Source organism: Coenobita brevimanus, chromosome 15 (genome assembly GCF_032717465.1).
Source record: "Coenobita brevimanus isolate Jiangsu-jjx chromosome 15, ASM3271746v2, whole genome shotgun sequence".
Classification (NCBI taxonomy): domain Eukaryota; kingdom Metazoa; phylum Arthropoda; class Malacostraca; order Decapoda; family Coenobitidae; genus Coenobita; species Coenobita brevimanus.
Genome location: NC_136968.1, coordinates 12620534 through 12635748, shown reverse-complemented (window position 1 = coordinate 12635748; position 15215 = coordinate 12620534). Strand labels below are relative to the sequence as shown.

At 41.5% G+C, this 15215-nt stretch overlaps 1 protein-coding gene across 1 annotated transcript in view; it reads right to left on the bottom strand.

Moving 5' to 3' along the window:
* Positions 1-14459: 14459 nt before the first annotated feature.
* The window catches only part of LOC145390669 (uncharacterized), a 195623-nt gene continuing 194867 nt past the window's right edge, over positions 14460-15215 (bottom strand). Inside the window, exon 10 of the mRNA XM_080265461.1 lies at positions 14460-14825. Within this exon, the coding sequence (XP_080121587.1) occupies positions 14460-14825 (366 nt within the window). The remainder of the gene's footprint in view (positions 14826-15215) is intronic.

Sequence of the window (15215 nt, the reverse complement as noted above, 5' to 3'; positions counted from 1 at the left end):
GTTTGTCCTCGATGCTGGTTGAAGCCTTTAGCGATTTTAGTGATGTTTTTAGTTTTCTTCAGGAGGCGGGCCTCCTTCCACTTTTATAAGTAATTGATATTTTATAAACTATTCCTTTATTATTTTCAGTGTTTTATTCCTGCTAACAGATATTAGCTTAAATTTGAATATGCACTTTTTATTTTGCTGTGTGTTTTACATTGTCGTCCGGCGGCATATGACCCTGGCAGTTGCGCCGTCAGATTTTAATTATTTACAATCAATCAATCAATCAATCACCTACACACAATGAATCAGCTAAATGAGAATACTACAAAATTTAATAAACCACCGTGTTTAGGGTTTGTAGATTACGATAACGCTTTCGACTCAGTGGTGCACATAGCAAATGTAAATTCATTGCGAGAACAAGGAGTAAATGAGAATATTGTAAAACTGCTCGAAAACCTAAAGAGGGAACTGCTACAGTTGAATTACATAAAGACCAGGGAAAGATTAACATTGAGAAAGGCGTACGTCAGGAAGATACAAGTTCATCATAGTTACCTACAGCTTGCCTAGAAAGTCGGCTATTTTAAGAAAACTAAACTAGGAAAACAAAGGAGCAAAGATAGAGCAACCTAAACCATTACAAATTTAGATGATATTGTCCTGATCTCAGAAACAGCAGAGACATTGCAAGAAATGTTAAATGACCTGAACAGAGAGAATCTGAAAGTAGGGCTAAAGATGAACCGAAGTAAAACTAAAGTAATATTAGTCCACATACACCAAACAGTGTCATCAGAATAAGCGAAGAAATTCTTGAAGAAGTTGAGGGGTACAGTTACTTTGGGGCAAATACTAAAATTAACGAAAAACCACGATAGCGAAATAAAAAAGACGCGTTACAATTGGATGGAAACCTTTCGGTAAACACAGAGATATCGTGAAAAGTAGCTTGCCAATGTGTATGAAACGAAAAGCATATTAAGAATGTGTAATTCCATACCACGTTGAGTGCACCACCTCTTGTCCGATCAGCGAAGTTTAGCAGCGTTGGGTCTGGTTAATACTTGGATGCGTGACTGCCTGGGAATATCAGATGCTGTTGGCATTGAGTTTTTAGTGGTAGGTGGGGACGCTCACCATCCACTCACTTGATGTAGTGCTGCTCTTGGATGACTGCCCTTTCCTCTCTTCTTTCCTTCCTTCCTTCCTGCCTCTTCTGTCTTTCTTTTTTTCAGTCTCTCTTCTTCCTTCTGTCTACGAATGACTCTACAGTTTGTGACAAACCAAATGGTTTCCTGTTGTACAGGAAACCATTTACAGCGCTGGGTGGTAACCATATAACCGAATTATGGCGGGTGCTTTAGCGGGTAATTAAGGTGATCCAATCGGATTAAGCCTGTACAGGTTTACATCAATGGGATGGTTGGGGTTTATTGCTTACGTAATGCCACTCAGAGACGAGTGAGGCTGGTCACTCTCATCTTAAATGTCAAGACCAACTTCCCAAGCCCCGGGCTTCTTCGCTTCTTATGGGGCAACACAGGATGAGATGATGAATGAATGAATAATTCAAGCTGTGATGTACGGTTGTGAAATCTGGAAACTGACAAAATAAATGGAAAATCAACTAATCCATTCTCAAATATACCTTAAGAGACAGGAAATGATCACCTTGGGTTAGGGAGCAGACTTAATTTAAAGACATTATAGAAGTTATAAAAGAACAGAAATGGAGGTGGGCAGGTCATGTAGCAAGAATTAGGGATAACCGATGGAGCAAGAGGCTTACTGACTGGACTCTACGAGATTGTAAGCGTAGCAAAAAAATAATAATAATAATAAAATAAAATAAAAGGCCAGACAGGAGGTGGAGAGATGATTGCGAAGTTTGTAGGCAAATCGTGGCATAGATTGGCTCAGTCAAGGAATTTGTGGAGATGGTTGGGGGAGACTTTTGTTCAGCATTGGACTTGTAATGGCTGGTGCTGCTGCTGCTGATGATGATGTTGATGATGATGATATACTTAATATATTCCTTTCATGGACCTGGAGAGCCCAGGGCATAGAATTACCTGAGGCTTTGCTGCCGCAGTAGATCACCTAAGCTAAGGTGTGGGAGAACCACCATTCCTTCCCCCCCTCCCCCGGCAGCATTTTACACCGTAGAAATCATTAGACGCCTCTTGGCCGTCCGTATGGCTACCTCTAATCACAAGTGCAAGGTGCTAGTGTATTACTAAAGCACTGGCAGATGAGAAGCACACCCACAGCATCATTGCTGTTCACTTTATTTAACGTATAATCTAATTATCGTAATAAAATCTACTACATAATCTCTACCCAGAATGACAATGAAATAAATGAATGTGCATTTGAACACGAAGAATAATTGCTGACATTCATTGGAAGCAGTATGTTCTAGTTTTCATTAATTCTTTGAATTTCTGTTAGCTAATTGAAATAATCAGGCGTTAGCCAAAATGAAAATACTAAAATGCAACACAAGTTCTAATAGGTTCTTATAGACTGGCTTAACCTACTGAGGAATTGAGCTTTCCCAACGCTGAATATAACTGTCTGTAATTAAAAAGGATATATATCTAATGTGCGGGCACAGTTTGGGTTGGAAAGAGGAATGGAGTCTTTATCCCAACCATTCGGTTAATTTGGGATGAGGGTACACACCTCAGTTCAATGACAATGGAGTGTCAGATTAATTGGTCAAGAACTATAATATTACACTTGAGTAAGACAAAGGGCGAGGGGGAGGGGAAGCAGAAGAAATAATTAGGAAAAAAATACAGATGAGGACCATGTATGTGCATATAAGAAGGAAACAATAAGAGGAGCAAAGGAAACTCAGAAGTGAGATGACAAATTTGTTATACAGTTTCGTAGCAAGTGGTTGTATCAGAACGTAGGAAAATAATACTACATTTGAAAATAAGAGCGACTTCGATGAGAAGAGAAGGGATGCCACAGTGTGGAGCAAGGAAGCATTGTGTGAACCATAGGGGTAACTGCTTGTTGAGTACAATGGGATATTAGTAATAGAGTGTACTGGCTGAAAAAGTGAAAACAATACTGGAAGAGTTGGAGCATTAAGAGTAGGATAGTCTGGGAGAATGCAGGGAGCATCAGTTAGATCAAAGTAGCAAAATATTCTGCTGTGTACCTCATATGAACGGATGCAGGTATAGGTAATGGATATTTAGAACGGATATATCAATAGTTTTGAGAAGCAAAATACTTATCTAGATGGTGAATTGAGAAAAAGACTGATTCAGTACGCAGACAGTTTTCCCATGGAGCGTTTTGGCAGCTTCATGAGCGAGGGCCACATCTTTTTTCTTAACGAGAGCTTGTATTTATCACAAAGTGCTTGTGATATGAACAGGCCTCACTTTATTACAGTAGCACCTAAATATACGTGGCTTTATACTCGTACCAGTGTCACAAATGTTTGGAATGAGGAATTCCGAACTCTCTTTCTGTTACCATGCTAACAAGAATAAGTTGGATACTGCACTGGAAGTTTTCTTCAAGCTTTCAAAGTGAGTGGAGGGGCAGCTATCCCTTCAGCCTCTCATTCTTCCTAACCCATTTTGGTTGGTTCTTTGAAAATTAATTATATTTAGGGAGAGAAGTAACAAGGGCACTGAGAATAGTAATAAAAATCTTAAGGGACCGTGAGATTAAACAGCCTATTAGTAAACCATTACCTGACAGGAGATCCAGCACAGAAGTGCAGTAGAGAGGCATGCATGTGTATGAGTGACATATTAAAAAGTTGAGAGCTGTTGAAATAAATTACCTAAGAAGTACAGCAACTCATAAAAGAATGTACCTTCCCTTGCGTGAGAGATCTTGTAACTCGGGGCACGTAGATATGGTAACAGTGCACATGACGGCGGGGATGAGGGTGAGGGGTAGCGTCAGGGGGTTGGGGTAGCTGATTTGCACCAAAATCTTTTTCATGTCATATTTCGACTCAATTGCAGCTATTTTTAAAATATGTAATACTTGAATACCTTCACAATCATTCTCCAGTAACCACACGTTTCCACTCCCACAGTATTTATGCGATGAATGCTCTTCACAAGATGATTTTTTTTTTTTTTATCATTCTCTGTCTCTGATCCTTTAACGGGATGAACCACATTTCTGCCAACACACTAACGAACACATATGCATGAGATGTGTGTCCACTCCAGATACGCAATAAAACTATCCGTCATGTTCCTTCAAAAAGATAAACCCTATCCCCAAACACAGGTTTAATTGAAATATGATGTAAAGCCTCCAGACATTGTTTCCCACCAATAAGAGGTAGGGGAAGGCTAGGGGGCATGAAGTGGTTGTGCACTGCAAATCTTGAATCAGGTTCGAACGTTTCAGGCAATTTATTGACCGATTGTAATTCAATATTTTACAGTAAATATTCCATTACGAGGTAGTATATAACAGATTAAATCAAGTTTACCTACAGTACTAGGATTTATAGTTAATCATTTACTAAGCGAAACAGCGTAATTGCAGCCCTGGGGTCGAAGGAGTGTGTGTGTGGCAAGGAGAGGGGACTGAAGCACTGTTTCGTGCAGATCAGCTACGCCATCTCTCCCCCTCCCCTTCCCGACTCCATTCCTCACCCCCACTGTTACCAAACGTGAATGCCACGAGTTACATCTCGCACAGAGGTGGGGGGTACTTTCTTTAGTGTGTGACTGTACCCGTGGAACAAAGGTGAGGAATAAATTAATGAACCCGTAAGAATGTGATAGTGCAGCTCATGTTTAGGTGAAAGTTGCAGGATAGGTGGCTTAGACTGTAGCACCAGTCGAGCAGGGCAGTACTCCCAAGGTGGATGGAAAGCTGTTGATAGGGAGAGCTGCAGCTCCCGTTTCATCAGCCCTCGGGACTAGGTCCCGACCATCCCCCTTTGCTGAACTTTTTCAGTGTCTCAGTAACACAGAGAGTAGGCCAGCATGCTCTCCAGCACAAGTTTCTCTATCAACACCAAACTACATGCACAGTACACACCACACTTCCTTTTCAAAATTTAAAAAGAAAAAATGGCATCGAATAACATAGCCTCAGAATCCCCGGGGGGGGGACCATAAATGCCCCCACCTTCTGCCCCTCTCCCGGTGACGACTCAAGATGCCTGGAACCACTGTCTGACTCTCTTCTTCTTCATTTCTGCAACATTCGTGGCCTTTCCTCTAACTTTCGCTCTGTTGAGCACCACCTCTCCTTCTCTAAACCTCACCTTCTTTTTCTAACTGAGACTCAGCTATCTGAGGCAACTCACAGAAGACCCTTTTCTGTATCCTCCTACTTTCTCTATACTCATTTCAAAGCCAAAGGTGGCTGTTGTGTATATATACCCAACAACTTATCTTGCTCTCGTGTTCCTGAACTAGATTCTTCCGAATTCTCTACACTCTGGCTTCGGCTTTCCTGTTATTCTCTGACTAAATATATCTGTGCTGTTTACTTATCTCCTAATTCTACTGACTATCAAAAATTCTTTGATTATCTTACTTCTACGATGGAACACATTCTATCCATTTCTCCTTTCTCTGAAATCTCCATTCTAGGAGATTTCAATGTTCACCACCAACTTTGGCTCTCCTCTCCTTTCACTGATGCACCTGGTGAACAAGCCTACACCTTTTCTATCCTTAATGACCTAGAGCAGCTTGTACAGCACTCTACCCGTATCCCTGATCGCCTTGGAGAGAGTTCCAACATACTTGGCCTCTTCCTTACAACTAATCCTTCTGCTAACAATGTTAATCTATTCTCTCCGCTGGGCTCCTCCGATCACAACCTTATCACCTTAACCTGTCCTATCGCTGCAGTACGGCACGCGGACCCTCCAAAGAAACGTTGTCTGTGGCAGCTGCGGACTGGGAGGCCCTCAAGCAGTACTTCTTTGATTTTCCCTGGAATGATTATTCCTTCCATGGCCGGGAGCCATCTGGGTGTGCCTTGCGCATTACAGAGATTATTCGCTCGGGCATGGAAGCATACATTCATTTCTCATATCCTTTGACTAATGCACGAAAGCCTTGGTTTAATCACGCTTGTTCTAATGCTGTCCGCAACAAGGAGAGGGCCTATAAAAGGTACCGGAGCCAACCCACCCCTGAATCACATCTTTTATACGTTTCTGCCCGGAATCGTGCTAAGTCTGTTCTTCGCTCTGCTAAAAATAATATCATCCGTACTAAGTGCTCTCAACTCTCTAACTCGAATTCTTCCCGTTCCTTCTGGCACCTTGCCAAAAACCTTTCTAACAACTTTACCTCATCATCCTTCCCTCCTCTTTTCTACTTTGATGGCTCTGTAGCTATTTCTTCTACTGATAAAGCAGATCTCTTTGCTCAGATTTTCTCCTCCAATTCCACCATAGACGATTCCGGTGCTGTTCCTCCATCACTTCTCCCCTCTGACTTCTTCATGGCTGACATTAAAATTTTTTTAGCTGATGTATTTTTTGCTGTCATAGGCCTCAATACTAATAAGGCATATGGGCCTGATGGAGTCCCTCTTGTTGTTCTCAAGAACTGTGCTTCTGTGCTTACACCCTGCCTAGGCAAACTCTTTTGCCTTTGTCTGTCAACTTGTATCTTTCCTTCTTGCTGGAAGTTTGCTCTCATTCAGCCAGTCCCAAAGAAGGGTGACCATTCCCAACCCTCTATCATCCAATTGCTTTAACATCCTGTATCTCAAAAGTTTTCAAGTCTGTTCTTAATAGAAAAATTTTGAAGCATCTTTCCTATCACAACCTTCTTTCTGATCGTCAGTATGGGTTCCGTCAGTGATGCTCCACCGGCGATCTTCTCACCTACCTTTCAGACTCCTGGTCATCCTCCTTTCGGGACTTTGGGGAAAGCTTTGCCATTGCACTTGACATCTTAAAGGCTTTCGATCGAGTTTGGCATAAATCTTTCATTTCCAAACTGCCCTCTTACAGTTTCTATCCTTCTATTTGTGCCTTCATCTCTAGCTTCCTTTCTGGTCGTTCTATAGCTGCTGTTGTAGACGGCCATCGTTCTTCTCCTAGATCTATTAACAGTGGTGTTCCTCAGGGCTCTGTCCTATCACCAACTCTCTTCCTTTTATTCATCAATGACCTTCTAAGCTGTACATCTAACCCTATCCACTCATACGCTGATGATTCCACCCTTCACCTTTCCATTCGATTCCCACAACATCCATCTCAGCAGTTACTTCAACAAACAAGGGATGAGGCTATGACACACCTAATGTCTGACTTGGCTCGTATCTCTAACTGGGGTAAAAAATAATCTTGTTTTCTTTTAATGCATCAAAGACTCAGTTTTTGCACCTATCAACCCGACAAAATCTTCCACAGGTATGCACACTAATGTTTGATAATATTTAGCTTAATCCTGCATCATCCTTGAACATGCTTGGGGTTTCGTTTACTCGGGGCTTGTCTTGGAAGAATCATATTACATCTGCATCCAAATCTGCATCCAAGAGATTGGGTGTGCTAAGCCGACTCCGTTCCTTCTTTACCCCTGCACAATTGTTGACTCTATACAGGGGTTTTATCCGCCCCTGTGTAGAGTACAACTCTCATGTATGGGGAGGCTCGCCACATACAGCTCTTCTCAATAGGGTGGAGTCAAAGGCTTTCCATCTCATTAACTCTCCTCCTCTTACTGACTTCCTTCAACCTTTGTCTTTTTGCCGCACTGTTGCATCTTTATCTCTTTTCTATCCCTACTTCAATGGTCACTGCTCCTCTGAACGGTCTGCATGCATTCCTTCACCCCTACGACGGGCGCGTAGCACCCGTCTAGCAGCAAACTCTCATCCCTTTTCTGTCCAACTCTCTAATGCAAGAGTTAACCGTTACTCCCAGTCCTTCATCTATGCAACAGGTCAACTCTGGAACTGTCTCCCTCTCTCTGTATTTCCTGCTTCCTATGATCTCCAGTTTTTCAAACGCTGTGTGTCCAGGCATCTGGAAATGATCGGATCTTGAATTTGTCTCTCTCTTATATTTTGTTTTTCTCTTGGAAGGAACAGTTTTGCAGGCTCGTTGCCTTTGGTTCCTTCTTCCTCACATAAAAAAAAAAAAAAACTATATTGAGTAGATGAGTGTAACAGGCTGACTATATGTTTTAGCCTAGGATGTTTGGACAAGAGAAGACTAACAAGATGATGAAGGCATAGGTTGGGAGAGTACCTGGGAAAGACAGTGTGCCATTGGAAGAGGGGCCTTTACTGAGAATTTCCTAGAGGTACTGTACTTTTGTCGAGACTATCCATTGGAACACGACTTCTGACACGGCACATAAACAAAGAAAATTAGAAGACCGTGCGAAATTGTTATTATTACTTCACAGAGAAAGTCCATACTACTCGTATATATCAGTCCATTGTACATTTCTCTCCTAGAATACATTCTTATTTTTCGTAAAACGCAAAATACAAGAATAATAGCACAACACTTCATTTACTATGCATGGCTGGGTTAGGCAAATATTATTCTCTAGTTTCGAAATACACTTTAATGGTAATGTGTGCAAATATTTCTATAATATTACAGCAGAATGGAAATGCTGTTTTTTTTTTTTTTTTTTTTTTTTTTTTTTTTGTCTGCAAGGCAGAATAATTTGTCGAGAAAGAGTTAGGTATACTTACTAAGGGTTTTAAAGATACAGTCAATACAATCCAGTGACGTAACTAAAGCGTCTGCATCCAGTGCATGCAATTATACAGGAAGTATGATGAAAATATAAGAAGCAGATGCATTTTGAACGCATTAACCACAGCCAAACTTAATGCTTCTAGAGATAATTATGTACTGTACAAACAAGACAAAAGTCGTGTCGCTGTTTTGTCCGAAGAATTATTTTAACATGTGACATTATATGAGAGCTCAACAACAGCTACATATTCGTGACTGGCTAGCCTGACTTTCTTCAAGCTTGTTAGTTGCTGCTAATGAGATGACGGTATAAATGAACCCAGGATATTCCTAAGCTTTAAATTCACTTGCAAGAATTGCTGCGTCCGACAGAAGAAATGTGAAGCATATTCGGTCAGGCTATGACTGCCTTGCTGTTACATCTTATACCTTACCACAAAACGTCAGGCATACCTATCACAGTATATAGCCTAAAATGGTAAGGAGAGAGCAAACAACATGCGTCCAACTACTGGGCATGCACGTAGCCACTGGGGGGGGGGCAGGGGGGGCACTTTGCTCCCCCCTGGGAAAATTTGGGGGAAATGCTGAAAGGGATTTTTGGTATAGGTCTTGTATGACTACAGTTTTCCAAATTTTACCACTTGTATATTAAACAGTATTATCAGCTTCCAAAAAATATTTATTTAGGAGCAGTAATTTCCTTTGAAATTGAAAGCTAGACTAAATATTATAAAACCCTTGAGAAAGAATGACCAGTTATAACTTAACAATTTTCCCAATCACCTTAGATTATGTGGTTAATATTAGAGCTCTAATGATGTTTTGCACTTGAGTCCTGGTGAGGTGAAACAATGGCTTTCCTGTCCCCTCAGCCACATCCTCTCACCCTGCAGCCAGTTGCAGACAAACACTGCACAATTACTGTTACAAACACCTGAAAGAAGTAGAATTTTTGAAGACTGCATGAAGCCATTTTGATCACCTCAGACTACATTTTAGAAGGTAAGCAGATATAAATGTGTGTGCCAGCGGCCTCATTTGGGTATGGGACAGGGGGACATGTCCCCCCCACTTTTGGGAGCCTGGGAGACAGAGTATCTTTTGTTCCTCCCACTTTTCTAGGCGAAAATTTTCAGAATGAATAGCTTTACTCTGTTTTTCTTTTCTTTTTTTTTCCTTAATAGAAAAATCCTTTCCATACAGTACAGCACAGTTCATGTGATATGAAAAAATATTCCCTGCTGAGCGGGGCAGGTCGAGTGGTCACCTGAGTCAAGGATTAAGAGAGGTTAATCCCACCAGATGTATTTTCTTGGTCAGTCTTGCCGTATGCACCACCCCTGATGCCTGAGCAAAAGGGAATAAAACTAAATGAACAATTAGTGGAAAACAGATTTTCTGTTGGGTACCACCACAGCAGTAGTACAAAATAGAATACCAGACTGGGGGTGGATGCGGCAGAGAATTTAAATTTACACATATGTGCTAAGGGGAGAGAGAGAGAGAGAGAGAGAGAGAGAGAGAGAGAGAGAGATACAAAACAGCAAAGGAAAATAGAAAAAAGCGATAGTATCACGAATGTGGGAAAGTGTGTGTGTTCGGGACTCTCACGCCAGTGTGGTGACAGATATTTTGGGGAAATAGTCGAAGTGTTTGCCCCCCCCTGGCAAAAATCCTGGATACGCCACTGCTACTGGGAAGATCAAAGGGGAAATGATACACCTTTATTTTGGAGGAAAGAATCCCCAACAGACAGTGCAAATAGTGGGTTTAAGCTGAACAGAGAATAGGTGGATTAGGGGATTTCGGGAGGAAGACACAACGGACAGCGGTCATCATTCAGGTCGCCCTAATGTTTTCACACCAGTAAAGGACCAGGAAATAACTACAACGAAGGAAAGTAGTACGGGCAAGCAGTGCTTAGTCTGTAGGAGAAGCATTGCACCTAGAGTGAAGCACACGAATATTTGTGCGTAGTCTTCGTTCTTCTGGGTTATGTATTCGAACTCCAGCCTGTGTGACTCAGTTCGCCATTCAGAACAAAACTTCTAATTATGATTGTACAGTAACAATATCCTTATATGTAACAACGTTGTTTAATGACAGACAATGACAATCACAGCTTATAATTATAATTACCAACTTAAGAAGTTAAATTAATAAAGAATTAGAACCAAAATCAGGACATCTATTTAGCTAATTGAATTGCTCACATCCACAGGCTCATCACTTGGAGCAAATGGCAGCTCATGTCAGTGCTTCCAACAGCCCCCATGACGCTAAGTAGAACGCGCCAAAACTTGGGCCTTTCAGCAGATGTTTTTGCCAAATTTAACGAAACGACTTTTGTCTGCTTGTACTTTCTCCTTTATTATGATGTCATCGTTTTATAGCTACTCATGCTGCTACAAAACAATTTTATTGAGCTTAAGAGAGCATTCGGGCTGTGACTAGATTAATACTTCCAGTACAATAATGTATAAAAGGGCAGCTAAATTTAGTGCATGTCCTTCACTGTGTCATTCACTCATCGAATCCATGCACAGTTTTGCAGGATGGCCAGGCCTTATGTGGTGTGCGATGAGGAGTGAGGTGTGTAACGTACATGCATACATACATAGTTAACATACATACAAAAATACACAGTACAAAAAAAAAAAAGTCGATTCATCGTACCGGCAGATGGTACCACAATTTTATTTGTCACTGTTTGGGTACAAATAGTCAGATTTTTTTTTTTCATGGGTCCGAGTCAGGGCATAGACTTGAGTGTGCACTCCCTTAGACCCAACAGTCCTCGGACGTGCCACAGTTCGGCGTTATGACTAACTTCTAGTTTTACGAAATTGCCTTGCGTTGGATAAAACCCAATCTGCGACCTGCCACGACCATAAGAGGGTGAAAGGTGAAATTATTAACACCTAAATTATCAAAGCAAAGCCTACATTCCCATAACTCACTCTCAGCTGCATAATATCGTCTGCGGTTGACTAGAATAAGACATTAGAGTTTCCTAGCCGTAAGATTACTGGTGACAAAACTAACACTCACAAACTCATATACTCACAGCCAGCCGAATACATGAGTCTGGCTTTAATTGGAGTAGAAAACTAGAACTGCTCCGACTGTACGAGGTTTTATGATAACAGTATTTAAAACCCTTAGGCCCCCATGCTCACCTATTATCTGTCTAAAGCCAGATGCCTTAATCCCGAAATGAGTGGCCACAAATAATTCGCCTTCATGTAATCTGTCCCCTGCCACTTCGTTGCCGTTCCCCCTGCTTACACCTCTCTCACGCTTATACCTCTCTACTAAATCCCTCCATCCCATGCTCGGTCTCCCAGTCCCTCTCCCCCAATCCATCTCACTCATACACTATACTAAGTAGTCCATCACTCTCCATCCTCTCCACATGGCCAAATCACCTCAGTGTATTTTCCCTAATGCTTTCTATCACACCCACATCCACACCACGACGCTTCTTCACTTCCTAATTAGTCACTCTGTTGCTCCATGTAACCCCATGTACTTGTATCAGATTACTCACTTCCACTGGCTTCACTCTTGACTGTGTCCTTCCAACAAGTTCCAAGCTTCGGTTTTAGAATGGGGATCAGAATACTGTCATGCAGAGACTTTTTTACTTCAATGTTCAATTCCTTATTTCTTATCACTGATTTCAGTGAACCAGCAACCTATTTTCCCTGCTGTACCCTTCAAGAACTTCGTCCCCCAAACTTCCATTCTTACTCATCACACTGCAAAAGTATTTAAATGCACTCGCATTTTCAGTTTCATCACTATCCAGCTTCAGTGTACATTCATTGACTTCATTTCTCTCGACCACAACTTTATTCATCCCTACATTCACCTTTAGATTCCGTTTCTTACATACTCTCTCAAAGTCATTCACCAAAACTTGCAGTTCCCCTTCGTCGTCACTTAATAATACAGTATAATCTGCATTCTAGAGAGCACTCAGAGAGCGCTTACCTTCGCCAATACCATTGCCTGATCCGGATCCGCCCTCAAATTTAATCAATTCTTTCTTGGTCCGTGGCCCACTTTATCACAAAATTTGATTGAAATTCATCCAGAACTTTTGGAAATATTGTGAGGGATACTCCATATACAGATCCGCCCCCAAATTTAATAATTTCCTCCTTGGCCCATGGCCCACTCTTCAACAGAATTTCATAACAATCCGTTCTTAACTTTTTGAGTAATGCTGCTGACAGACAGGCACGCAAACAAACAAACAAACAAACAAACAAACAAACAAACAAACAAACAAACCGATGCCGACAAAAACATAACCTCCTTGGCAGAGGTAACAAGAAAACAGAAGTTTCAAAATGCTGCCTTCTCCCATTACGGCCGCACCAACAGCCACTGCCCTGCCTTGTACTGCTTTTATAACTCGGTCTAAATACAATTTGAACAACCGTGGAGACATGACATGCCCCTGTTTGAATCCAACATTCAGATGAAAAATTAACTCAGTTCATTATTCACATGCACTGCAGCCTTAGCGCCCTCATGCATACTCTTCACGGCACTCAACAGGTTCCAATTTACTCCATATATTTTTAATATTTTCCACATTCCTTGTCAATCCACCTTGTTATATGCATTTTCCAAATCCATGAAGGTAGCATACAACTTGTTTCCCTTCTCTAGACACTTTTCCACTAACCACCTTAAGGTGAATATCTAATCTGCACAACTTTTTTCTTACGTGAAACCTCTACGGTCATTTCCAACTAATTTCCTTGATATTTCCCTAACTCTGTAAATAAGAATCCTACCATATGCTTTTCCTATTACACTAAGAAGACAAATGCCCCTATGATTACCACACACTTCATTTTCCCCCATTCCTTTGAACAGGGAAATTATTATAATTGACTTCCAGTCCTCTGGGACTTTACCTTGTTCCAGGCCAATCTGCACATCTTCCAGATCCATTCTACTACCCTCTCTTCCCCGTGCTTCAGCATTTCACCACACGCTTCATCAGTTCCAGGTTTTTTTTTTTCTCCATTTCGACTGTCTTCACAGCTTCTAGTATTTCCATCCTACTGATCTCTTCCTCCCTCCTCATCTCCCTCCTTGCCCTAGCCATCCCCCAGCCACTGATACTAGCATTACTTCATTTCTCTATGTTTAACATTTCCTTAACGTGCTCTCTCCATCTTCTCGCTGTGATTTAAATATATTCGTTTAACGTTGGCTGGAACTGTTCTGACTGTGAAAAGGTAAAATGTGTCTGCATTTACACGCCTAGGCGTCTATGACTCCCTCGTCAGAATAAAATCGTCTAGTGATTCGTCCACGGAAATTTCTGAACTAAAGTTTGTTCTCCAAAATTATCAGTTTACCAGATGGAATGTAACTTCAGTAAAGGGCAATACAAATGTCCTTTCCCACAATATTACTTTCTAGCCTTTTCGTGCATAATATTCTGACTTCTGTAACTCACTCTCAGCTGAATATGATCCTCTGGCTTAGCTGAAAGAAATACTAGAGTTGCCCCGACATTTACAGGGGTAATTGAAACATCTTTAACACATATAGGGACGTATGACTCGCTGCCAACCAAAGAAAATCGCCTATCGAAATGATCGCTGCTAACTGTGAACTATTTGTTTGCTCACCAAAACTGTCCAGTAAATCAAAGTGAACGCAAATGTCTGGACTTTCTGCATTGTCTCTCAGCCTTTTGAAACTTTAATAATTTGCTTACGAGTTGGCCAGACATCATTATAAGTTATTTAAATCTGTTCACCAAAATCGTCCAATACACCAGGTTGAAAATAAGGGCAACTACAGGCAACACAACTGTTCTGACCCTCAACATTGTCTTCTCTGCCTTTCGAAGCCTGACAATCTGGCCATACTTCCCTCCTTTGTTCATTGGTACTCCGGATATAGTCACCACCTTCACCGCCGCCTCCCGCTCCTCCAGATACTCCGTCAGGACGTGTGTCATCGTCACGAAGAAGAGGAAGAAGATACAGGCGAAGAACCACACATCGATCATCTTGACATAGGCGGTGACGGGGAGGGAGCCTGAGGTGTTGCTGAACAGCGTGTACAGCACCAGCATTGTCGTAAGGCTCACGGCCAACCGCACCTGGACACATACAAAAAAAAAACATAAATAACACACACACACACACACACACACACACACACACACACACACACACACACACACACACACACACACACAAACGTTCTCAAGGTAAGTATCAACAATCTCTGGGTTTTCTGACTCACCTTCAGCTGAATACCATGGTCTAACATGAGCCAGAGTAAAATACTAGACTTGTCCTTATCTTCAGAGAGTTACTGGTATAAGTAAAACGTACCAAAATGCTTTGAGCCACATTCAGCTTAATAACATAAACTAACTTTCGCTGAAATGAAATATTGGAGTTTTGATCCAGAAAGTGTTAAACTGTTCACCACCGTGAGCAGTATTTTCTTTTTTTTCCATACCGTTGAACTTAGCTCAGGACAT